Source organism: Pistacia vera, unplaced genomic scaffold (assembly GCF_008641045.1).
Source record: "Pistacia vera cultivar Batoury unplaced genomic scaffold, PisVer_v2 Contig304, whole genome shotgun sequence".
Classification (NCBI taxonomy): Eukaryota; Viridiplantae; Streptophyta; class Magnoliopsida; order Sapindales; family Anacardiaceae; genus Pistacia; species Pistacia vera.
Window position 1 is genome coordinate 221220 of NW_022196118.1, and position 23311 is coordinate 244530.

General features: G+C 34.7%; 4 protein-coding genes and 1 non-coding gene across 5 annotated transcripts; 2 read left to right on the plus strand and 3 right to left on the minus strand.

The window, feature by feature from the left end:
- Window positions 1-2258: 2258 nt before the first annotated feature.
- On the minus strand, window positions 2259-6308 carry LOC116135871. Its single transcript, XM_031421578.1, has 9 exons — window positions 6051-6308; window positions 5754-5929; window positions 5050-5231; window positions 4662-4946; window positions 4522-4580; window positions 4388-4424; window positions 4198-4269; window positions 3153-3477; window positions 2259-2807 (listed from the first exon to the last, which is right to left on the minus strand). The coding sequence occupies exons 1-9, from the start codon at window positions 6151-6153 to the stop codon at window positions 2427-2429; spliced, it is 1620 nt and encodes a 539-aa protein (XP_031277438.1). The 5' UTR covers window positions 6154-6308; the 3' UTR covers window positions 2259-2426.
- Window positions 6309-10244: 3936 nt separating this feature from the next.
- LOC116135894 lies at window positions 10245-11571 on the minus strand. Its single transcript, XM_031421602.1, has 4 exons — window positions 11343-11571; window positions 11005-11250; window positions 10778-10918; window positions 10245-10686 (listed from the first exon to the last, which is right to left on the minus strand). The coding sequence occupies exons 1-4, from the start codon at window positions 11343-11345 to the stop codon at window positions 10336-10338; spliced, it is 741 nt and encodes a 246-aa protein (XP_031277462.1). The 5' UTR covers window positions 11346-11571; the 3' UTR covers window positions 10245-10335.
- A 2041-nt stretch (window positions 11572-13612) lies between these two features.
- On the minus strand, window positions 13613-16711 carry LOC116135875 (uncharacterized methyltransferase At2g41040, chloroplastic). Its single transcript, XM_031421581.1, has 8 exons — window positions 16497-16711; window positions 16322-16410; window positions 16076-16216; window positions 15888-15969; window positions 15512-15705; window positions 15266-15377; window positions 14230-14334; window positions 13613-13954 (listed from the first exon to the last, which is right to left on the minus strand). The coding sequence occupies exons 1-8, from the start codon at window positions 16638-16640 to the stop codon at window positions 13826-13828; spliced, it is 996 nt and encodes a 331-aa protein (XP_031277441.1). The 5' UTR covers window positions 16641-16711; the 3' UTR covers window positions 13613-13825.
- A 275-nt stretch (window positions 16712-16986) lies between these two features.
- Window positions 16987-17058, plus strand: TRNAP-UGG. Its single transcript has one exon. It is a non-coding gene; the product is annotated as a tRNA-Pro (tRNA).
- A 27-nt stretch (window positions 17059-17085) lies between these two features.
- On the plus strand, window positions 17086-18389 carry LOC116135893 (protein CHLORORESPIRATORY REDUCTION 6, chloroplastic). Its single transcript, XM_031421601.1, has 4 exons — window positions 17086-17398; window positions 17546-17677; window positions 17756-17964; window positions 18068-18389. The coding sequence occupies exons 1-4, from the start codon at window positions 17191-17193 to the stop codon at window positions 18272-18274; spliced, it is 756 nt and encodes a 251-aa protein (XP_031277461.1). The 5' UTR covers window positions 17086-17190; the 3' UTR covers window positions 18275-18389.
- Window positions 18390-23311: the final 4922 nt, after the last annotated feature.

A 23311-nucleotide genomic window follows, 5' to 3' on the forward strand; every position in this document is an offset into this window, starting at 1 on the left:
CCAGGCACTGGATAAGAAATGATGCAAAACGGTGAAATAAATGTCATAAATTATGACGATTCGTTTACCATAAGGTGAAAATAATGGGTTGAAATTCACTGCAGAATGCATTTATTGAGAAGTAAAACTGGGCAGTTTGGTAATCTTACTGTATTATATTTATATTTTATAGAGTAAACGACATACTCCCACCCAAGGTTTGATAAAATCCTAAGTTGGTATCACAGGTTCCATTTATTCCATATTCCCACCCTTAAAATAACACTGTTAACATTTTTTAGGATAGTGAGGATACAATTACCATAATGCCTTTTAACCCTAAATTAATAAATTATATTTTAACCCTTAAATTACAAAAATTATAAAATTAACCATCTTATTTTGAAATTACATTAATTACACCCTCAGTGACTGTGCACCGTCTTGGTTTTCACCGAATCTGGGCTATTTCCAATGTCGGTGAAACCCCTGGTCACCTCCATCACCTTCCCCATCATCCGTCGTCCAAAACCTCTCTGGTTCCTGACTCATTGGGCCCTCTAATTGCCGATGCCATCAAGCTTAGGTTTTCGTCGTTCTTCACCGGATTCCGATCGATTCCGATGACGAAAATCTAATTCGACATCACCACTGCAACCAGCGTCTCCTAATCTACAAAACTCCTATGTCCCAGCAGCCGTTTAGTGGCCATTCGCCGATGGACACCGACGAAAACCAGTCGCATGTAGTGGCTGTCGTGGCTGGAGATCGGCGGGCGATGAGGGGTTGTCAAGGGTATGGTTTTATAGAGGGGAGGATGAGGGTTCGAATGGTGGTGACAAGGGTGATTTTGGGTGGAAGAATCGTCGAAAAAGAGCGAAAAACGACGACGGTGATGTTGCTAACGTGCACCAGATTTTTGCTAGGGGTGACGATCTGCTAATGTGCGCCTCCTTTGTGAAATGACCAATTTACCCCTAAATCGTTATATCTAACAATTTTCCATTACTTTAAAGGTAAAAATCTGGAATAAATAGAACCTGTAGTACCAATTTGGGATTTCGTCAAACCTTGGGTGAGAATGTGTTGTTTACTCTATTTTATACAACTCTCTTTAATACGCAAACGTAAAGAGACCGACCCCACACGGTTTGATTTTAAGTAGCACAGAAGAGTTGAAGAACGAGGGTCGAGAGAGATCTTGGAAGAGGGGCAGTTGGGTGGGTGGGGGCATGACTTGTATGAATGATGATCAATGAATTGACGCCAACCTAGCTTATAATTCCTCTTTAGCCCCAGCAGAATTATTTTAATGCCATTAATAGCTTCTTTATCCACACAAAAATCTTGACACGAAATGAGCAAACTCCATGAAAGACGGATCCTTTTCTCAGAAGCTGATTTAGACATCTTACCAAATCATATTGGAAACCACAAGTTTTACAGTAACTGGGGATGTGGCTTTGAATTCTATCAAAGTAAAGATATCCTGCTTTTTACTTCTTCACTCAAAGAGTTACAAGTGTTTGTGTATGGGAAAAGTAGGACATCTAATGTAATGTTAATCCATTATTATATATATAAATATAATAAGGTTACGTGTGCTTTCTGTTTTCAAACATATCCCAATCATCTAGTTCCTGATTTCTTTTATCTTAAACATTGGTAATTCGACTAGTCAATCGCCTTTTGATTTCTTCATCTTTATTGAATCTGTTGTTTTTGGAAGGATATATGATCTTGCTTCTAACCCCACCTTATCTTTATGTCTATGATCTTATATGAAATGGCTTATTTACATTACAGCATCGTCCATTGGCTTCTTCCTTTCAGGATTCAAAGCTGAAAGCCAGAGTTAACCCACTTGGCTTCCGATAAAGATAAGAATGATTAGGTTTCACATCAAGCCTACAAAAATATTTACATTTTTCTAGAGTAATACTAGTATTCCCAAATGATTAATGTGGTCTAAATTATCTTATCATCAACTGCATTGCACCAAAATTGGCATATATCATAGGAAGAATAGTATTACTCTGTAAAAAAGGTGGATTAAATTATCTTATCATCAATTGCATTGCACCAAAATTGGTGGTATATATCATTGGAAGAATAGTATTACTCTGTAAAAAAAAGGTGGATTTGAAGCACTAGATCCTTCCAATCTCAATTAAAAAATTTCTGACCATATTAATTCAGGGTAAAGCCTGAAAGACAACTCTACTGAACAAACATGCAAAAAATTAGGAGGCAAAGTACAAGACATAATATCCCTACAGTAGCTTCCAAAAATTTAACATATATAATCTGATATAGTGCTATTAAGTTACCATAGAAGGTACTGCAAAATATTTGTGCCTAATAAAAGTTACAACCGTATATTCGGACCGAAAAAAAGAAGAGGTTTATATTTAATACTTCAGAATGTACAAGGAAAGATTTTACTATTAGTTTTGAAGATCTCTTTTCTCTATGCCTTCGTGGGTTCTAGCAACATATCTTTTAGTGTAAGCACGATGTCGACGCTCCCTCGCGTAGATCACCCAGAAGATCAGTGAAAACATCACAGCAGCGGATACCACTACTAAACCAATGTAGATCCATTCAGTATAGCGCCGCATACCAGGGCAGTATTTGTTACTTATGACTGTGAAAGTGTCACGTACAAAAGTGCAGTCTTGCAGATTAACCAAGAATGGACTATAACGATACAATGCGTAGCTCACATTCACAGCAGCTGACATCTGACTGTACATGGTAGGGATCAACCGACCAGTAGTAGCACAGGTGTTATTTGCTGACAGCTCACAAACATAGCTCTTCCATACCTGTTTCAAACAGAGATTTCCACATATTCCTTCAAATGCATTTGGAAAGTATATTGGTACATAAGAAACGCCAAGAGACATACTAAGAGTTCTTTTTTTTTAAATCTATACAAATTTAGAGGCCCTCAACTCATTGGGTTATACCATATGAACATTGTAATGTAGTCCAATTATATTCAAAATACTTCACTACACCTCAAAACCTAGGTCAACATTCTTATATTGAAATGTGATCAGCTATAAGTTTAGATTAGGCTTTCCCTTGATGTTTAGACTTAGTCATGTAGTACTTTAAGAAAGCCTTTTGGAATTTTTCCTTGTATTTCACATGATTCATAATATTACCTCTGTAGCATTGCTCAGCTCCACCTCACCATCCGCACATTGGCGATCCGTCAGATTAGAATTAAATGGATTGCAAAGAACAGGTACCATTGGACCAGACTGATTGTAATATAAAGGTCCAGCTTGTGGCGGAAGATTGCTATTGGCAACATTATTGATGATGCTATCAACCACACCCACAAGTTGTTGTGTGACATTCTTAGATTTTAGCAAAGTTTCTCGGGCGGTTGCATTATCCACACATGGAAGTATATCGTCTAAAGCTGTATGTGCAGTGGGGTGCTGGACCCACTCATCCATTGCAACACATGAATCTGCAACCACACTAGTAGAAATAGGAAAAGAATTTAGATTCAGGATTAAAGAAGCATAGTGTTTGTCTGAGTTACAACAAATATTACTGAAAAACAAAATCCAATATCAATCTTACATAACAAGTCAGACAGTTTTAGATGCCAGACAACATGTTCTGAGGCAGATGAAACAACACACTTGCGTGTTTGCATGAAAAAAAGAGAGTTAAAAATGTAAGATAACATTCAACTTGATTTTTAAAATTATTTATTCACAAACCATATTTGCTATTGTAATCAAAGAATTGATAACAGAAAGGCATATTTACACACTAGACAACAAGTGACATTTGAGTTTGTCATAAAGCTGCAATTCAGTTCATAAGCCAAACTGGTCATAATTGAAAATTCCTTTAACACTATATCCACAAAGATTTTTTTTTAATGGAATCCTATCAGCTCAATTTTTCTTTGTACAGACTAAATTTGATTCCATTCAAGGTATTAAATGTTAAACTGCTAGGGAGACACAAACATGTGTCCAAGTATATCTCACTGAAAATAGAACAGAACAGTTTAAGTGTTGAAATATGTAATAAAACCAGAAATTTTTTGTCAAAATAATATTTCTGAACACATATGCCATCAAGCTCTAATACCTATAGAGGCTCAGGTTTATTTGTATACTAATACAAAGACCGAAAAAGAAGTTCATCTGAAGCAAAATTATTAAACAGACAAAATGAGCTTACTTATGGAGGAGAAGAAATACACCACACAAAATGAATGTGCCCGCAACAAGAAGCCACCCAATGAACACCAGGCTGCAGTTATAATTATACAAGTGTTCATTGAAAAAGGTACAAATAATTAAAGCTCTACTGCTTCAGAAATCAAATGATTCACATTGCAGATAAACAGAAAATAAGATATGTCACTTACAAGTATACAAGACATTGCAATCCAAGAATAGAGAACACTGCAATAATAGTCAAAATACCATAAGCTAATAAGATTAACTATAAAAGGTTACAAGTTTACTGTTTCCACCTCAAAATAAGGAAGAAAGGACTTACAAAACCCAACAAATGCCAGCAAAAGCATTACAGCAGCAATAACTATAAGAGCCAACCTCCTGCAGGGCACAGAAACCAGATATAAATTTGATGATTGAAAAATCATAAGCATCAAGGAAATTTAGAGGGTATCTAGTTACATGCTATCCAATCCATCCTTTATATCTTTCGAGTTCTTCTCAGTCTGATACGAAAGAGTGGTAGCAGAAGAGTTGATCTTTGCATCAATAGCATCAATCCCACTCTGAAGATCTGCTGGCAGAGAAACTGAATTTACGCCAATCTGTTTAGCCGCAGAAAGATACTCTGACACATTCTTTAGGTTTTCACCAGTTATATTGGCTTGTTTCAAAACGTAATCAAGAGTGTCTAACGTATTGTTGTGGAACTTTCCTTGACCAGTGTATAGAACAACGCATCCAACACTAAAAATTGCAAACCACAACAACAACATTGAGCACATCTCAGTACAGCATCTATGGAAAATTATGATATAATAAAAAAGACAAGGGAGGGTAAAAGAGTTACATTGCAGATATGGTGAAGAATATGAGGAAAATAAGGGACAGGGCATAGCATAATCGAGAATAGCCATAAGGCTCTCTTTGGCAGCAGCAATAACAGAGGCATATGAAGCACAAACACAAACCAAAGACAGCAAACCAGATTCCAGCGATGATAAAGAATGGAGCCGCAGTAAAACCAACGGACTGCATAGTAAAAACTAATCAGAGTCACAGAAGAAATTAAGAAACCTTAAGAGACAACAGGCTAGAACTCATCCTAAGAAATCATAACTCTCAAAATACACGTTTCGTATCAACATTTCAGTATGATACAACATAATCAACAAATAAGCAAATCAGCTCCAGAAATTCACAACGGATGCATATGCAAATAACCATATAGCAGAAAGAAATCAAATTTCAAAAAGATTATATACTAAAACATCATAACACTTGCACCTCACCATTATAGATTAGGAAATAATACACCATTATAGATTAGGAAATAATACACCATTATAGACCAAAAAGAAAAAAATAGAACACATGCACAAATAATAAACACTATTATAGACATGGGAAACCCACAAGTCATGTAAATATAAGAAAACGTAGAGTAAAAACGATTCGTCAAGATAAAAAATAAAAAATAAAAAGTAAAACCCTATTTGAGGAAAAATGTAAGAAAAAAATTCCCCAGAAAAAAGAAAATGGAAAAAAACTCACAGCCCAGTAGTGTTGATCGCTGATATTCCATCCTCCAGTATATTTCTTAAAATTTTCAAGAGGGTCTCTCCTTTGTGTTCTCTGTGCAGCCAAAATCAAAGTGGAGTTACCTGTTGTCGTTTCATCTGCAAGAGACCTCCTTATTTTCCAAGGGACCACCTCACCATTCTCGCTCTCTACATAACCAAAGAAAAAATCCAAATTTTTTTTCATAAAGAAAACAGAAAAACACAAACTTTATTTATTAACAAAGAAGCAACAAATCTGAAAAAAAAAAAAAAAGAGAGGATACAATACCTGCAATGCGCAGCGTATAAGAGGTTGCAGAAGTTTGACATGTAAAGAGAACAAAAGAAAGAAAAACAAGAAGAAAGAAGGGTGATCGGAAACACATCAACATATTTTGAAGGTGTTAACCTTATTGCTGTTCCTGGCTTTGGTTATGCCTTGTTGTCTTCTCCACTTCCTCAGAGATAAATTTCTTCTGTTTGTGTGGCTCCGGGAAGAGAGAAGTGTTGCGTTGTCTATTGTCAGAAATTATATACTATTATTACATACTATATATAGAGCCGTGATCTTTGGTACGTATTTCTTTACAGTTACGAATTTCTATTCATTATCATGCCCACCAACCATCTTTTATAAATACCCTTCTTTTGCTTTTTAATTTATTAGACAAGATATCTGATTCATTTCAAAGCTACTTTTCCTTTAAACAAACTTATTATAAGATGCTTTATGTTTTTGTTTTCCACAAGTTTCAAAACGTCAAATGATTTGGAATATTATAATTTTGTATGTATCTCAAATGTCACCATAACTTGAATGCTAAGAGAAAGAGAGTGAAATTAAGTGGTAAAAACAATGAAAGATTACAAAGATTTTGTCTATCTTAAAAATAGGAAGCTATTAACAATTAAACATGGGAGAGTAAAATAAACGTTGGATTCTATTGTTTAATCGTAGACAGGGTGTTGTGGTCGAGAATTAGCAACTACGCAATTGCATAGCGTGTGGGAATGGGAGAATAACGGTCGTCTGTGGGGGGATTTTTGTAAAAGAATATAAAATAAAATCAAAAGAGAGTGAGTTTAAACAAAGGAAAACCACAGAGATATGAGATGAGCCGCGTGCCTGAAATATAACAAGTCTCAATCTGAGATGGGCCACATGTCAGTACCTGGGGCTCATTGTTTTCCGAGGAGCGCGTTAGGTTGCTTTCAATCTTATTGATTAACATTTCTTTGTCTCAACTCTTACCAGTTGTCAATCATTCTCTCGACCGTCAGGAGGGGGTGTCGGTTAATCGGTTTTATGAACCGAACCCATTTTTCAGTTTAGAAAATTTTTGAACAAAACCGAATCGGTTTAAAGAGAAAATTGGTTCTTGGTTAATCGATTTTTCTTTTTTTTTGTTTTTTAAACCTTATTTTTTTTCTAAATTAAATTATAAATATAAATAATACCTATTCAAATAAAAATTAAATATTTATACATATCCGTTGACCATTATTAATAATACATTAAAAATTGATACAAATAAAAATTTAAAATAAAATTATTTTTTATTTAATATATAATATATATTTGTAGAACCGATTCAAAAAACCGGTTTCGTTTAACTTTTTTTTTTTTAAACCAAAGATCTATTTTTTTAAATTTTTTAAACAATAATCGAACCGTTCTCTATCTCTCTTTCCCTTTCTCTCTCTCTCCCTTAAAACTGTAAATAAAACCAGAGTCTAAACACATTCATGGCTAGGTAGCTGAAATGTTTTGGCTGCGTAATAAATTATATAAAGCTGGAGTCTTATCTTTCTTTATAACGTGTACATGTAAGCACATAAAATAAAAGCTTTTGAGTTCAGACTAGGTTTGGATTGTAAATGGTGTTGTTGATTGTGACTTACTTTGATTTCCATTGTGTGGGGTGGGTTGTTCCGGGAGAGTATGATGACATATACAAGTTTGATTTAAATTTTTTTTTATTAACTTGGTCCATATATTAATAATAACATTGTTAAATTTATTGAACTTCTTAGTACACGATGATATGTTAATTAGATACTCATTTGTCAATGACAATAAAATAACACGTCTCAAGACTTAGGAATATTTAATATAATACGTGTATATTAGACAGTAAACAATTCAAAATTTTGACAAAAAAACACGTACACAACGATATTACATCAACAAAAAATAAGACTTGTCTCTTTCAATCAAATGTAAGCTTGTTATCGCTGTCCAAGAAATGGAGCTAATAGCGCAATCGGCAATGGAGCACATATTCAGTTATCAACAATCGTGTAAGAGTTAACTCGCTTAATCAAACGTTATATAAAAGCAGATTTTTCCAACATGAATATAAGAAAAAAAGAAATGGACGGCAATCACGCCATGTGTCTCTAAACAGAGATGGAACTAAGGGAGTGCTCATCAGCAACAATGCTTGAAATCAGGAAATATGATTTGCCGACGGAGATTAAAGTCAATATTTGACTAATTAGTCGAAAGAGACAAGTGAACCAATAAACAAGCACTTACCATAGATGATGAGATGAGATTATTGAAGGGTTAAGGTAATTAATATGATTACATTAATGAGGTGATGAATTATGTAGTGTACATAAAATAGGGTTTAGAGTGTACGTGTTGGTTAATTAGGAGAAACAACAAACGGCTGCACCTACCATTGATTAATTTCTCAATTAATATATGATTTAAAATTAAAAGTAGTGGATTGCTTCTTCTTCTTCTTGGTTGTCAACAGATCATCAGATGAACCATATTGAGTCAAGACTGAAGAAGTCCAGCATGTAAGTAAGGGTTTGGAATTGGAAGAGAATCAGTCATGTGCACTGATTCTCTTCTTTAATTTTATTCTCTCTTTCTTTTCCAAATCATTTTTGCATAGATATAAATACTTGATAATTGAATCAGTTGTTGAAACAAGTGTTAACTATTGATAATGCATGCTGATATAAGCATGTAATTAATTAAGTTTTGATTAAGAATTAATTATTGATCCAAGTGTAACATGACAACGTAGTGCTTGATCTTGAAAATCCACATTACGAGACCAAGTCAAGAAACAAATCATTTCCAGTGATGAAATTGATGCTAACAGCAAGACAATTTCATTGTCCCGACACTGACTCTTTCTCAAATTAAGCAGCTTGAAAGAGGAGATAACATTAGTAAATATACCTAATCTTCAACAAACACACCCCTCATCAGGACCATTAACTTGTTAATTATATATAAATCAATGGTGCAAATGGAGTAACATCAGTGTCCAATAACATTTATATAGATTTACCCTCTCATCTTATAAAGACATATACCAAGTCATAGTATTAGAATTGTAGTTGTAATTTAATACTATAACCCATTCGCTAAGTCATATCGGCTTACCTACTAATAAATGCTACCTTATAAGTAAAGTAATTTCTAACCACATTCTAATACAAGTCCAAAACCCATGTATATATGTATTAATATTTTTAGTATGTACGTGTATGATATATAGTCTTATGTATATATATGTGACAACTATATTGTATAAGAATTGATTTTCTCTTGTTGAATTTATTATAAGAATCTCTCTATATGCATTTACTGATCACTTAATTTTTCTTAGGCCTGATCCCATGAAAATTCAGTCTCTGCTGCCCGGCCCTGCCCAACCCACTCAGGGCCGTTCAATAACCATTTACTGTTTCATAATATATAGCAATCCAATTCCAATCCTTCCAATTGTCATCGTTAATGTTAAATTTTGTGAGTGCTTAGAATCATCAAAAGATGTAAGCTGGAATTACAAAGGCCTACAATATAATTTTAATGATGTATATGGCAACATACGGCTTCAATATTATTATGCATGATTTAGGGTAAACAATTTAAGTCAAAAGATTTTAACTCATTTTATTTTAAATTATAACTATATAATAATTTAATAAAGGATTAATTAAATGACTAGGCTTTTACCTAAGCTATATCATAGTCGTAAAGCTGATCACAAAAATACTTCTAATCACCTTTTGTTTCTCTCTTTTTTGGTACCTAGTTCTAGTTGCTTGTTTAACGTGGTAATTAGGATTTGACTGGTCAACAATCACAGACCTCTCCTTTCTCGAGGAGGACGGTGCCGTCAGAGTCAAAGAATCCATCCCCGTCTCCTTATTTACTCCCATTATCATAATTAAGTTGACAAAGATTTTTAGCCTTTAATTTTACATTCAAATTCAAATTCAAATTAATATAATTGGTTTCAAGTTTAATTGTAATTTGATTAATGTGTTTGAGGGAATCCAAGTACGAAAGTATTAAAAAAAAGAGCTTAGAAAAATGTACACTACTATTAATTGGAATTGGGAATCACGTGATGCCATTAAGACAAAACCCTCCGACCAACTGATTAATTAACTAAATTCGAAGTAAAAGCATTTGAACGTTTCTTCATCTTCATCTTCATCTTCATCTTCATCAATCAAAATTTGGATAGAAATTAAACGTACCCTAAAAATATAAATTAAAAATCAATAATAATAAGATTGTCGTGAAGAAGGGTTTTTGCTTAACAGAGAGGAGATCTATGAGGAATTCCTTTTCTTCTACTGATCATGCTGGTAGCCATGTCTTCGTTATCGGAATTAACCACCACCTTGTAATTATTAGCTGATCTTCCACATACGTATAATCCACTACTTCTTTTCTTTCTCACTATCTGACTTTGATTGCATGCCACGCTCATGTTATTCTCCGATCCTGATGACCAACTCATTCTCTCTTCGCTGTCCACTATCGTCGACTGAGTTTCTTCTTCTCCCATCTCTTGTGGAATCAAGAAGTCTGGACTCAGTGTTAATGTACTGCATGTTCTTAAGTATGGACTCAGGTCTTTGTAATGTTTCAGCACGAAGTCCACCTGATTAACATTCATAATTCAGTATAATTAAAACACAATTTATATGTAACTTATGTATAATTGAATATTCTAATCTCAATTGTTTAATTACCTTGCAGCCTAGAGAGCAATGAATATAGGGTTCCTGAAGGCTTCTATCACAGGAAGTGCAATAGTTTCCAGCTCCTTTAAATTGTCTGTTTTGAGGTCTCTTCTTGATGAACACCACTTTTGCACTATTAATAGTATATGCCTGTTAATAAAAAAACTAATCTTAATTAACAAATATATGGTGAAGATATATATAAATACAGGAAATTGATTAAGAAATTGAATTACCTGAACACTAGAACAGTCTATGAGCTTCTGGAGATCATCCAATCGGACAACCTCATGATAAACATATCGGCGAACCTGAAGAAGCCTATGAAAGCGATGAGATGTAATACAATGAGGGCATATACTGGTGCAGCAATCCAAACAACAAATATTCTTTTCATTTTTCTTTGCTGTTTCATGATACGAACACCCCACAAAAAATTTCTGTGCGTAAAGGGCTTCCAACCATGCAGGCCTTTGAATTCCCTACAATTCAACCATAACATTAATTAATACATCAGAATTTCATTATAAGATAATTGAGTAAGTGATGAAGAAGAAAAAGAACAAGTACACACCATGATCGTATAATAGGAGCTTGAAAGATACAAACCCTAGATAGCTAACTCTTTCTTTGCTCTATGAGCAAATATCAAGATAGTGGATGAACAGAAGATAGAGAGAGGAAGTAAAGAGTATGGAGAAGAGTGTATTTATGGAGGTTCACAAGAGATGAAAGAGTATATAATTATTCCACAAGAGAGAGACATATATAATAAAACATAGCAATATATTGTGAGAGAGAAAATTTAATAGAAAAATAAAGAAAGAGAGTGAGATACGAGGAGAACGTGGGCACGGTTTCCGTGTCTCCCATCCTTCACCTCCCTTTTAAACTATATATTATTTGTTTTTGTTTTTCTTTAATCTCTCCCTCACTCATCAGTCATCTCCTTGGCTTAAGAGCTCTCTCTAATTTATATTTATTTTTCCTAAATTAAATTAAACTATTTCTCCTTGAAACAGCTGCCCTCCCCAATTCATATTTTTATATAAATTTCTCCTCTGGCCCTTTCATTTCCTATATTCATTCACCTTATATCTTTGGGAAGCAATGGAGTGATCAATTAATTGTTTATGCAAATGAATCTTGACATTTGGGTTAAAGCAAACATAGAAGGGGATCATGAATGGAGATCGAGGGAGCATAAAAAGTGGCCAAATATTGTTGTTTTCTGACCAATAAAATACCACAAAATTCCCATCCAATCAATCACATGATCGAGTAGGGTTTAAAGTGTGGCTCAAATCATTTAGAGAAGAAAATAAGTTTAGGAAAAAAAAAAAAAATGAATGATTGTTGTGACCCAAATATTCATTGGAACATTCATTATTATTTGAAGAACTGTATGATGGTCAAAAGAGACATGGCAACATCAAAAATATTCCTTAAAAGGATTAAACATATATCTGGGGTCTAAGATTTTAATCATTTTGACTGAAGATTGAGATTTAGTAGGAGCAATATGGGTTAGAGATGTTAATATAGGGTGATTAAGGGATAATTGAAGCACATGTAGAAAAAGAAACCCGGTTTTTGGGGAATTAAACATGGCAACATTCAACCAACTACTCCACTAATGAGAGAAGCTGTGGTTTAATAATTATGTAGGTTTTTGGTTTTGGTTTAATAACAAACATTTGACAGACAAACACAACTCATTAAGCACTAGTAATTACCAAATTCAATGATCTTATCTATTATTAAGGAGCACTCGCCACCAATAACCAAGAGCTAATCCCTCAAATACCATTTAATCAGTTTACAATTCCATTAATCAAAATACTACTTACTTCTTTGTTTGTTGATTTTGTCTTGAGTAGACTATTCTAGACTCTAGTTCTTTCATTTATATNAGGGTGATTAAGGGATAATTGAAGCACATGTAGAAAAAGAAACCCGGTTTTTGGGGAATTAAACATGGCAACATTCAACCAACTACTCCACTAATGAGAGAAGCTGTGGTTTAATAATTATGTAGGTTTTTGGTTTTGGTTTAATAACAAACATTTGACAGACAAACACAACTCATTAAGCACTAGTAATTACCAAATTCAATGATCTTATTTATTATTAATTACAGTTTTTACTCATTTTGAGGAGCCCTCGCCACCAATAACCAAGAGCTAATCCCTCAAATACCCTTTAATCAGTTTACAATTCCATTAATCAAAATACAACTTACTTCTTTCTTTTTTGATTTTGTCTTGAGTAGACTATTCTAGACTCTAGTTCTTTCATTTATATTAGTTAAGATTAAAAACACATTTCAATTAAGAGAAACGATGGCGAAAACAACTTCAAAAGTTGAATAATATTACCAAGGAAAATATCAAAGGTCGTGGATGGGCAGGGCCAGGGCTAGCCCACGTGCTATGAGTAGCCGAAAGGTAATATAGTAAGGAAGGGGGTCACGTGCAGGGGATCCAAAGGGCTAAATGTCTAAAGTTTTTAGTTAAAGAGTGTCTGAGAACTGACATAATATTCCTCTTTTCCACATCTAGTTTATCTTATTTTTTTTATTGATTGGTCAATGGTCAAACTTACAGAGAGAACAGGCAGAGGATGGGTCTGGGTCTGGGTCAGCGTCGGAGCCGCACGAGGGGATCTCTCTGCCACTATAACCTACTTTCCTCCCTTCATTTTCTTCTTATTTATTGCTTCAACCCACTTCTACTCTCTGTTTCTTCCTTTATTTTTAACCCCAATCTCACGTGCATTCCCATTTCTTTAATATTTATACAAGATAACTTAACCTCACCTTCATGTGAGATCATTTCAACACCATGTTATCTTCTTACTTCTAATCTCTATTCTCATATAAACATATTTGAGTTTCAAGTTCCATTAATAATCACACTTTACGTCTTCCCAAGTTATCACTTTTTCAGGTATTATTTACTAAATTTATATATGTATATACAAATTTATCAATTCTGACCATCATGTAATGATACTGCCAAGTATGGAGAATATGTAATTCAAATCAATCACCCAGTTTCAAGGCTTCTGAGCAGAAAACATGATGAAAGATTGTTGAACTTTGCTTGAGTAGTTGGTTAGACCACATGATGTGCACACGTCTTCAATCTCTTCTTCAGTTAAATAACTATAGTTCTGCAAAATCCTCTGCATTGCACAATGGTATATAGCAGTCAGTTAAAAGATGGATTCTTCCGAAAATATGACAAGGCCATAATTCTAAAAGCAGAAACCCCCAATGACTGAGAGCTTCTCCAATGAAAAACCTAACAACTTGGGTGGCAGATCACTCCATTTAATTACAGTAGGAAAGAATTGGTCTTCATTTAAACATCTATCTCTATTATGCATACAATTCTCCGTTTGTTCATAGTGAGTAAACAGAATAGCCAATGATTCAGATGGATATGAATAAGTTTTACCTGTCTCAGAGCCCGTCCTATCCAGGGAGTGGAAGAAGTGTATCTAAGAAAAGTGGTTCCAACAAATACCCCACCACTTCGCAATATACGACTGATTTCAGCAATCTGACAAATACATTAGCAAACAATGTCAATTGTAAAACAGTTGTAGATGCATTCAAAAGGTGCAATTGACACAATACATATATAGTATGCTTCAATGGTACAGGAAATGAGCATCCTGATTATTAAAAAAAAATAAAAAAAATTGCAATAAAAAAACATAATTTCTGGAGCGAGGACTTGTAGATACCAGATAAGGATGCAAGCCAAAGCAGATGCTGCCTGGTAACCAAATATTGAACACTCTAAGCTAATACTCATAATTTTCCAATCATTGAGAAACAATGGAATGACTCAAAGCAACACGAATCCCATGCAGGACCTACTGTCTTATGGCTCCTAGGACCTGCAGGTTGTTCACATGTTCTGCTTTGCACCATATGATCCACAGCCCCGGATTCTAACAGTATTATTGCTAGAATCACAGTTGTCAAGATTCTAACAATTTTATTGCAGTCAAGCCATACTTTTCTACAACTACAGTGCCTTTTTATCATCCTTGGCAACCTTACACAGCCTTTACTGTAGACAAACTATCATCCTCCTTCAGCTCTCATGAAGGCAAACAGTCTTATGCTCACAATTATACAGGAGTCCATGTTTTCTTCAATGAACAACAACTTGCTCGACCGATATGAAACATTCATCACTCAATAATGAGGAACAGCTCCATCTGCTTATCATATTTCTTGAAGATAATATTTTGACTATGGTTCTCATCAATATGTTAAATACGCTCTGGACGGAGTTTCTCCCTAACACAGTTTTTTCAGCCCAACAATAAAAACAAAGAGAAGTGATGTATAAATAAATAGGTTAGGCTTAATATAGATAAAGGACTAGGTCATCATTTTCCAACAACAATCAATTTGGCATATCTAAACGCAAAGTTGCAAATAAATATCAGAGGGAGTCAGGGAGAGACAACACTTACAGCGTTGGAAGGAGAGGGCCAGCAGTGTAAGGCTGCCCCAGCATGAACAGCATCAACAGAACCAGATGAGAAGGGAAGCCTAGAAACATCTGCCCTAACAAGAGCAAGATTGCTACACATTATAAATTAAGTGCTAGTCAGTGGTTTTCTTAATCACAATTATAAAATGCATAACATAAAACATTGATCTATCACATGCTATGGTGACTTAAAATTTGGGAATCTAAGAGAAAGATATAAACTTACGAAGTCAAAATGGTGTCATCTTGCTTAATGAAATCATAACTTTGGCGAAGCATACTCTCTGAAAAATCAAGAGCAATGACACCAGAATATGTCCCTGATTTTGCAAATTTTCTGGTGAACAAACCACTCCCACAGCTAACATCTACAAGAAGGCCACCTTCGACAGGTTTGAAGTATTCCTGAGCCATTTTGAACTGCATTTGATACAAATCATCATGTAATTTGTACACAACACATTGGTAAACTCAATGAAAAAATCCAAACAAAAGGAAGAACAATGCTTTGATATTCATCAAAGAATCAATAACTTTAATAGTTTAGTTTTGCTTTGTTAGAATGAATCTGATTATGATTAAAAGTTCCAAAGTAAATATACCTCTTCATCAGGACCAGGGAAGCCACTTCGGTTGAAATTCTGACGCCAGCCCCTTTCGTACAAAAACGATACAAATGGACTCCTAGCAAAGGTGAAAGCATGAAAGCAATACATAAGCATTTCCTCCAACAATTTGTCAAGTGGTTTCACTGTTCGCTTGATTATAAATCAAAAAATAAAATAAATACCGGAATAGCTCAGTAGAAGCTGGTTTGACTTCAACGTAGTCCTTCAATCCAGAAATAAGAGTGAGATCAAGATAGTTATCTTTACTGGAATATGACCTGTCACACTTATCACACTTGAAACCAGACCTATAAATAGCTGGCCTGCAGGTTTCCAAATCAAAAACTTTTAATTCATCTCGAACTCACAAGTTTACATATATTTCTGTAAGGATTAACAAAATCAAGTAATCAAATCAAAATCCTTACAAGTTAAGACCAGGCGGTCCTTTTCTTATGAGCGGTTGATAACAAATTGGGCAACAGAACAAGTCAGCCTCCAAAGTTTTAGTCACATCCTGAAAATGAAAATGAAAATGAAGAAGCTGAAAAGATAGAAGCTTCAAGAATTGCAGTGAATAATGCAACAATTTGAGTAAATTACCTGTTGAAGAGTGACGGAGGAGGTGGCAGTGGCGCGAACGGGGGAAGAAAAGCGGAGAGGAGCGGCAAATATGGAATTACGAGAAAGGTAGCGGTGTTTTGGGAAGAGTAGTTGATGGAGAGAAGAGGAAGAAGCCATTGCCATGAAATTTGTGTGAGAGAGTGAGTTCGTTATTTGTTGAAGAAATGGTGACGCAAACCACTTCCTCTCCTCTTATTAACTCTTATTATTATATTTTGTTAAACTCATCCCAACTCAACCGCAGGTCTTGGGCTGCCCAAACGCAATGGAGTGGTGGATTCATCTTCTTGTCAATTTAGCTATTAACCTCTCCAAGCTTAAAGAATTTCTTCTTCACTAAATAATCCACACAAACGGTAAAATTTATGCACCACTAGAATTTATGCACAGTATAATTATCAATGGTGGGGGAGAAAGTGACGGTAATTTCCCTAAAAATATTCTGAATAGTTATGAATATAACACAAGTGGGCATTTGGTCTAGTGGTATGATTCTCGCTTTGGGTGCGAGAGGTCCCGAGTTCGATTCTCGGAATGCCCCTTTTCCCTTTATTTTTGAGGACCTTGAAAGTTGAAACAAGGCCACAGGGAGGAAAAGAAGATAAACTGAAGACACCGACAAAAACTATTTTAACAGTCACACACACTCAACACTCTTGAAGATAAACCTTCCATGGCTACTACCACTAAATCCTTACTTCCACTCTCTCTTCCATCTACACATACTTCAACTCCTTTCATTTCTTGCAAACCCATCTTGGATTCTGTGCCTACTCTCCCCATCTTAAGTTTTACCAGACCACGACCACAGGTTGCTGTCTCTGTAGCTTTCAATCCTCAAGGCAATTTTGACATCTCTATGTTTGATGAGGATGATGATAGTAAGAGCTTGTTCGTTTCCTCTTTGCTTTTTCTTTTTACCAATTCAAATATTATTGCTTTAACATTCACACTGTTGGTTCAATATTATAGCATATGCCAGAGCAATAGATTTCAATCACTTTTATTTGTTGAAATGTGAATGGCAGATTCATCTAAAGTTGATCCTCCAATGCCCCCAACCGAAGGCCGATTTGAAGTGGTTATTGATAACAATGCTATTAGCAGCCTAGATTTATCCCCATTTCATAATGCTACAGGGATTACTTCACCTTCATTAGGTAATCATTTTGTTTGATTTATTGATTACATTATATCAAATTAATAAACTGATATACAATAGTCCTCTATTGATTTAGCCGAGCCAAAAGAGTTTCTTGAACGGACAATTGGATTTACCATTAACTACACCAGAGAAGATCCGAATGACCCTCGAGAACTATCAGAATTCCCAGATATAAGACTTTGGTTTGTGAGACTTGATGCTGAATATCCCTGGTTGCCTGTATTGTTGGATTGGCGCGCTGGAGAGCTTGCTCGTTATGCTGCCATGTTGATTCCTCACCAGGTAATAATACATACATACACAAAACAAGCGTGGATATTTTGTAGGGAAAGATAGAAACTCCAATGCAATGCAATGAATTGAACTTTGATATTGTGTTTGGCAGATGAGTATGAGGATGGGAATTGTGTTTAATCCAGAGGCCTTGGAACTATTTATCATGAAGAAAGTGTTTGTTGTGTACTCTTGGTTGAAGCAACATAATGTTCCAAAACCTAGATTGAAGGCAAGGGACATGGCTCGTATGCTGGGATTTGGAATCCAAGATCAACTGTTTGATTTTGTGGATAAACATCCTCTTAAATCATTATAAACAAGTTCTCGTTCAAATTTTGTAGCATATTTATGAAAGACCCCTTTCATAAGATGAGTGTAGATGAATGTAAAACATTTGCGAAGCATATTATCTGAAACATCAAGAGCAATAACACCCTCTGAATTGGAAATTTTTTTTTTTCTGGAAAACAAAACAAAACACTGCGTCTGCCACAGCAAACATCTGCTAGAAAGGCTAACGCCTTGGTAAACTCCTAAGAAAAACACTATGCTTACTCACGACTTGTACTAACCCCCTTACTACCTTTGTTAAAATTTTACATGGTACCCGTACTATGCGTATAGTACCAGTACTATGCGTTATATTTATAAAGGATAGTAAGATAGTTAGTAAGATGGTGAGTAAGTATAGTATGGTTCAACTCCTAATTAAAACAAATCCACACAACTCAAGGAAGGATAATGCTTGAAGTTGGGTCCAGATATTTTTGTTTAATTAAGTTTATATTTAAAATTATTATAATGCTTAAGAGAATATTACTATTCATCAGGCGCAGGGCCACTGGACAATTGGGTCCTTAATTATTAAAGCCAGGTCTTTCCGGAGAAGTACATTAAGGATGATTAACGCAGTAGAATGAATCATCAAGTAAATTGATGAAAACTTTAGGATTATTAGCTACCATGTTTAATAGTAAGTTGAGTGCCGTGGAATCAACAGCTGCAGCAGTGCAGGAGGAGAACATTAAGGATTATGACAACTGTGATCATGATGAGTCGTGAACTAAATTTCGCAGGAGAATGGTATTTCCTTTTGTGTATGTTTATGTGCGATCTCATTTATTTATAAATTTCAGTGTTTATAGGATGACACATCATTTATAATAGAAAATTTGGTATATTATTCGTATATCATGAATATGATGTAGAAGTTATCAATTTTGCAGCCAGTTGTTTAGGATCTGACATTAGAGAGATAAATGCCTACTTTTGTAATCCATTCACTTGCAGGGGCAAATCACCAATGCCCCTCAATCGAAATTGAGTTGATATCTCACATAATGCATATCAACTCAAGTTATGATCAGCAATCCAAAATTCAGTATTTGGATGTGGCCTTTAGTACCCTTCAATTTTGTATGCATATGATATGCTCCCTTTGATTAAGTATTCGGAACATTGTTACTGCAGAACGATTCCATCAATAAGCTATGCACTTCAATATCCAATTCAATTCAAGCGTGCAGTTTCTCATCTATTATCGTCAAAACTACAAATTGTGGAATCAAGGATCCAACTGCTTGATATGGTTGATCAATATTTTAAAACTCCTAGCTAGCACACCAATCAATCTATTTCTCATCTTTCTCCTTTTAATTCTTTTCTGTAAACCAATTAGTTTCCACTTATTGGGGCGAAATTCTCCTGGCTTCTCACATGCCGACTTTTTATAACTAAAATCTAAAACAAAAGTTCAAGAGACCATCAATTCATTAAGATTTTGTGTACAGAACCTTCACCAATCATTCAAATGATGCTTGTCGATGATGGTTGGATTTTTCTCCACCGTCAAAATATACACTATTATTGTGCCACTCTTCTCATAAATCAAACTTAAAAGATTTTTTCTTTTAAGTAGAGTGATTATTTCTTACTCCCGTATACAACAATAATCTCTACTCGGATGACATCTTCAGTTTTTCTCTAACCCAAAGACTAGTCTTAATTATATGGAATGACTCGTATTAATAATCAAATATAGTACCTCGAAACATTACAATTGCTTAGTATAATATGATCACGTGTAAAAACTTACAACACCCCTTGGTTGATGATGGATAATCAATTTCTCCGGTTTGTATTACGAGGTTATTTCTTATGTGACAGAAGTAAAGTCTGACATAAATTTTGTTAGGATTATATACTATTCTCTCTGTTTCTTCATAAAAATCATTTTGAGGGTATTAATTTTTTTTAAAATAAATGACTGTTCTCTTCTTTCAATATTTTCTGACTCACGTCTTCATTCTCCACCCTGTCTCTCATCTTCTCTCTCTACCTTTTTCTTTACCCTACCCCACACTCCTCTCTCTCTCTCTCTATCTATCTTTTCCCCTCATCTTCTCTCTTTATTTTAATATTTCACACGTGTTGTAATGGGGAAAACAAAATTTTTCCACCGGCAATATCAGGAAAAGTCAATTCTCTGCACAGCTTTTGATTTATTAAAAACTGTGTAAAAACTTAAAACAACAGTTATATTGAAACGGAGGGAGTATTAGATTTGAATTGTAAATTATTATCGCAGTATGCATACATGTTTAACTTATTATTAACTAGTTTAGTTTCTTGTTTGTGGGGTTAAGCTACGCTGATGAATGCATATGTGAAGTCATTTTCATGTGCCTGCCTCATGAGAAAGTTGGGTTTGAGATGAGACAATGGAGATCCATGGTCGGCAAATTTAACGCCAAATTTGCAGGAGGCATCCAAACCCTAAAAGTCTAACCATGTCGAGAATGGGTTCATGGCACCTCATCACCCCCATGTGATATTTGTGTAACACATAAAACATGCATGTGAGATTTCAACACTTGAGTATGGCAAGACATACAATGGATATGGAGATAAGCATATTTATGTCCCAACATATAATAAATGATAATCTGTATCCCATCAGTTTCAAATTTTGACAACTTGTGGAACAAAATGCCTTGGAAATTTCTGCAAACCTCCAATTTTGTTTCCATGTTGACAAAGAAGATGATTTCCTAGTCTGAACTCAATCACTAAAAGTTATGTAGCTAAGTTAGCTTTCAATGTTGTAAGGCTTGTGGAGTAGTTCCCTACGAAAAGGTTAAAAAAGTGGAACAATTGGTACTTAAAATCATTCGATTATTCACTTTCTTGCATCAAACTTAATTAACGACAGGTAGAAAGTTGATATTTAAGACAGTAAATATAAGATATAGCACGCCTTAACTAATACTTTCTTATCAAATCTAAAATTTCCAACTTCTGTGCATTTACAAGATCAAAGTTAAGAAAAAGATGAATCAATATGGATCTATCCGTGCATTTATTCTTCACCCTTTCACATCAATATATAGTAGAAGTCCACTTTCAGTTTGTCATATGTGCCACAATTCAAAAGCGAATGGAGAAAATATAAAGAAAAGAGTACATTAAATCTGAGCAAAGATTTGTCTTGTAAGGGAAAATTCTATGAACCCATCTTTCAATAATTATCTCAAAGGAATGATTAATATTATGCATTAATTTTATACATAAATTTTACTACGCCACTTGTGCATGAATAATTGAATATAGTTCCTTAACTAAAGCTGCAAATTGACAAATGTAATTAATTCTTCTTCGGGTACGTTTCACAATCACTTGTCAACATGCGTCAAATGAAGGCCCCAACATTTATTTAATTCTGTCTCTCCCCTGCAGGTTCAAGTTCACCAACACATTTAATGAATGTGAATTTTTGCATTAATTATATTTGGCGGAGGAAAGTTTTTATCTTCCCAAATTGAATCCTAACTTTTACTTATATATATATCGACATTACATGATCGAGTTTATGAACAAGTAATTAATAGAAATATGTACCAGTTTATGAGGGTTCTAATTAAGCAGTTCATCTTTTGTAAGTAATGTTTCTGGTAATTCAATTCAGAGCAAATTAATAAATTTGAATGGTGATAGGAATATCAAGCAAACATGTTTCTTCAGAATGGTTGCTTGGTTTGTCTCTTTGTTGTGTATTTATTTGAATAGCTATAGCTAGGGCCACTCATCTTCCAAGTGTTTTGTTCGACGAACAGAAGGGCCCGACCAAAAATTAAGCACTTTTCCCAAAAGTGCTTACAGAGATATAAATATAACCAATTAGTACATCGAAATAAAAGCTAGCTAGCTAGAGGGGAGTTTCAGATTTTCTCATACTTTCCATGGCTATTTATATATACTTGTCTTTATTGGCTTAACATATAGTGGCTATGTAAGAGAGATTAATTAAGAATATAATGAAGTTATATTGTCAGGTTTGTAAAGCTCAGGCTCTCTGGATCTGAAAGAAGTTAGAAGTGAGATTGGATTGTTTGGTTGTGACGAGACACATTATCAGAAAACATGAATCCATAAGAAAATTAGTGCACGATGACTGCTTCTATATTTTCTTCCAGTAACACTCCCCTCTATTAAAACATGTGAATGTCGTTTTGTCGGCCCTTCTTTTTTTTTTTTTTTTACCCTCTGTTATATTAATTTCAGCTTCACTAATCGCAAGATGATTTCAATCTCCCTTTATTTTATTTCTTAATTGATTCTTTTTTGACATATAGTTTGACTTTATTTATAATGAACTTTTTGGACGACTGTCGTCTTTGGTAAACCATGAAGCTGCTGATTGGATTTTAATTAGAAGAGTTGTTCTCAGTGTTCTTCTTCCTTGTACAAATCCAAAAATGAAGGGGAAAGAAGATTGAGTTAACATAAATAATTATAAAAATATGGGTGCAATCCAGTCTATAACGCATCACCCATGCATATTCATTTATATCATAAACCACTGCCAAATCTTGTATGCAGAATCACAGGGATTTACTCTCTCTCTTTCCACATTATGCTTAAGTGTGCTGTATTAACCACCATAGTTGCACAACAGTGTTTCCATATCCTGTATAATAATATCATATACCTTTATCAAGATGATGAAATATTTAAACAAGCTTGGATTATCTAGTTTAAAAGTTAATGCAATGGGAAGCGTCGGTCGGATTAAATTAAATGAGAAAGCAACCCACATGGCAGCTACCAACATGATGTTATATTGCCTGAAAAAGAATCACAACACACGTGAAGCTCCTGTGTCCACGTGTCCGTCTTACCTGCCATGTCATCTGCCTCAGATGTGGACATCCACGTGGATTCCTACCCCATTTCACCCTAATTGTGATACAATCGGTGATTGTCACCCTCGCATTTACTCCTCCTGTTCCCTGTGGGCTGCGACCGGTCTTGATTGAATCACTAGTACGTTTTTGAATTTTAAGATCAAATTTTG

Bases quoted from the DNA above. Each gene is read 5' to 3' on its own strand.
- LOC116135894 (XM_031421602.1), bottom strand. The intron at 10,919-11,004 runs GTAATTCAATTT...TTTTATTAACAG, and splicing joins TAGACTGTTCTAGTGTTCAG to GCATATACTATTAATAGTGC. The intron at 10,687-10,777 runs GTAATTAAACAA...AATGTTAATCAG, and splicing joins ATTGCTCTCTAGGCTGCAAG to GTGGACTTCGTGCTGAAACA.
- LOC116135871 (XM_031421578.1), bottom strand. From the start codon at position 6,153: ATGTTGATGTGTTTCCGATCACCCTTCTTTCTTCTTGTTTTTCTTTCT. The intron at 4,947-5,049 runs GTAACTCTTTTA...TGCAATTTTTAG, and splicing joins TTCTTCACCATATCTGCAAT to TGTTGGATGCGTTGTTCTAT. The intron at 4,581-4,661 runs GTAACTAGATAC...TGTGCCCTGCAG, and splicing joins AAGGATGGATTGGATAGCAT to GAGGTTGGCTCTTATAGTTA.
- LOC116135875 (XM_031421581.1), bottom strand. From the start codon at position 16,640: ATGGCAATGGCTTCTTCCTCTTCTCTCCATCAACTACTCTTCCCAAAA. The intron at 15,970-16,075 runs GTATTTATTTTA...CACCTTTGCTAG, and splicing joins GCTTCTACTGAGCTATTCCG to GAGTCCATTTGTATCGTTTT. The intron at 13,955-14,229 runs GTAAAACTTATT...TGTGCAATGCAG, and splicing joins TAGGACGGGCTCTGAGACAG to AGGATTTTGCAGAACTATAG.
- LOC116135893 (XM_031421601.1), top strand. From the start codon at position 17,191: ATGGCTACTACCACTAAATCCTTACTTCCACTCTCTCTTCCATCTACA. The intron at 17,399-17,545 runs GTAAGAGCTTGT...TGTGAATGGCAG, and splicing joins GTTTGATGAGGATGATGATA to ATTCATCTAAAGTTGATCCT. The intron at 17,965-18,067 runs GTAATAATACAT...TGTGTTTGGCAG, and splicing joins CCATGTTGATTCCTCACCAG to ATGAGTATGAGGATGGGAAT.